This window comes from Cyprinodon variegatus, unplaced genomic scaffold (genome assembly GCF_000732505.1).
Source record: "Cyprinodon variegatus isolate N-32 unplaced genomic scaffold, C_variegatus-1.0 Scaffold22, whole genome shotgun sequence".
NCBI classification, from domain to species: Eukaryota; Metazoa; Chordata; class Actinopteri; order Cyprinodontiformes; family Cyprinodontidae; genus Cyprinodon; species Cyprinodon variegatus.
Window position 1 is genome coordinate 1,957,707 of NW_015150475.1, and position 1,416 is coordinate 1,959,122.

Genomic DNA, 1,416 nt, shown 5'->3' on the forward strand with positions numbered 1-1,416 from the left:
GTAGCCCGCCGGCCCATTGAGGAAAGATGGCTACAGTCACTGCAAACGGAGTGCAGCAGGAGAATGGATTCAGCACCACGAACAGCGCCGGCAGGATGAACGGGCTTACCATCGGCCAGAACACCATTCCAATGAAGGACCACGACGCCATCAAGCTTTTCATCGGGCAGATTCCCAGAAACCTGGAAGAAAAAGACCTGAAACCCCTGTTTGAGGAATTCGGAAAGATATATGAACTCACTGTACTGAAAGACAGGTTTACGGGAATGCATAAAGGTTGGTTGCTTTGCTCTCCTTACTTTTGCGATTCCGTGGAGAGATGCAGTGCACACACAAGATACAGAAAGAGTACATACTGAGAGATACAGGAGTAACGGAAATTAAAATATCCCGGCTCAGCAGTGGGGCAGAGGTCGGGAAAGTAGTTGTACTTCACATATATATATATATATATATATATATATATATATATATATATATATATATATATATATATATATATATATATATATATATACCAAAACACGTGGAAACTGGTGTGCTTATTATTACGGCATCCAGCGATCAGCGAGTCCACGTGAATACTACAGCTGAAAACGCCTTTGTGTGTTTACATTGAATCTCGTGTGCTGAGCATCCTAGTGAGGCCGGTGAAGGGGGCGGGACAGTCACGGCCACGAGAAGCTGCTTCTTTGTAGATGCATTTCTTTTTAACTTGTACAAAAGAAAAGACATTTGATGCTTATTGTCAGATAGAAATAAGTGCTTTCTCCTGAGTGGAAAATATAAACCATTATCAAGCAATCAGCCTTAGTGATTAAGGTGGTGCTGGCATGCAGCTCTGACCTTTTAGCAGGCTGATAGGCTGCCTTACTTTTCGGATGTCATTAACTGTGTGAAAATACTATTTACATGGCAGCTGTGTTGTAATGGTGCTGCGTGGGCGGCTTTGCAGTCAGGAAGTACAAGGCGAGATAATAGTGGAGGCTGAGTTCCAGCGCTCATCGTCTTTTGGCTTGATCTGTCCAAATTCTCTCCACACCCTTAAAACCAACCCCCTTATTATCCAAAACGATCGGAGTCTGTCCTGACTCTTTAATTAGTTGACAGGACAGTGATCATCTGGGATCAATCAAAGACCTAATTATATCCTTGTAAAAAAAAAACAATAGAAGAAAAGGGGTAAGGTGTTAAAAAAAAAGCATGAAAGTCATAATAATAAAACATGTGACTTAGACACACATTCTAAAAACATTGTACCATTAGTAATAATGATTCATCACAATAATAATAATAATAGTTTATTATCTGTTACCTGTTTATTACTTTTAGTTTGTTAAATATACATAATGATTTGAAGGAGCCATCAAATTATATATATATATATATATATATATATATATATATATATATATA

The 1,416-nt window shown here is 38.7% G+C and overlaps 1 protein-coding gene across 5 annotated transcripts in view; it reads left to right on the forward strand.

The window, feature by feature from the left end:
* Positions 1 to 26: 26 nt before the first annotated feature.
* Positions 27 to 1,416, forward strand: part of celf6 (CUGBP, Elav-like family member 6) — a 191,243-nt gene continuing 189,853 nt past the window's right edge. For 4 of the 5 annotated variants that reach the window (XM_015391684.1, XM_015391669.1, XM_015391692.1 and 1 more), the window contains exon 1: positions 36 to 276. In XM_015391684.1, coding sequence (XP_015247170.1) covers positions 96 to 276 — 181 coding nt within the window. In that variant the 5' untranslated portion in view covers positions 36 to 95. Of the gene's footprint in view, positions 277 to 1,416 lie in introns of all 5 variants that reach the window. The other variant, XM_015391661.1, reaches the window with a different exon arrangement.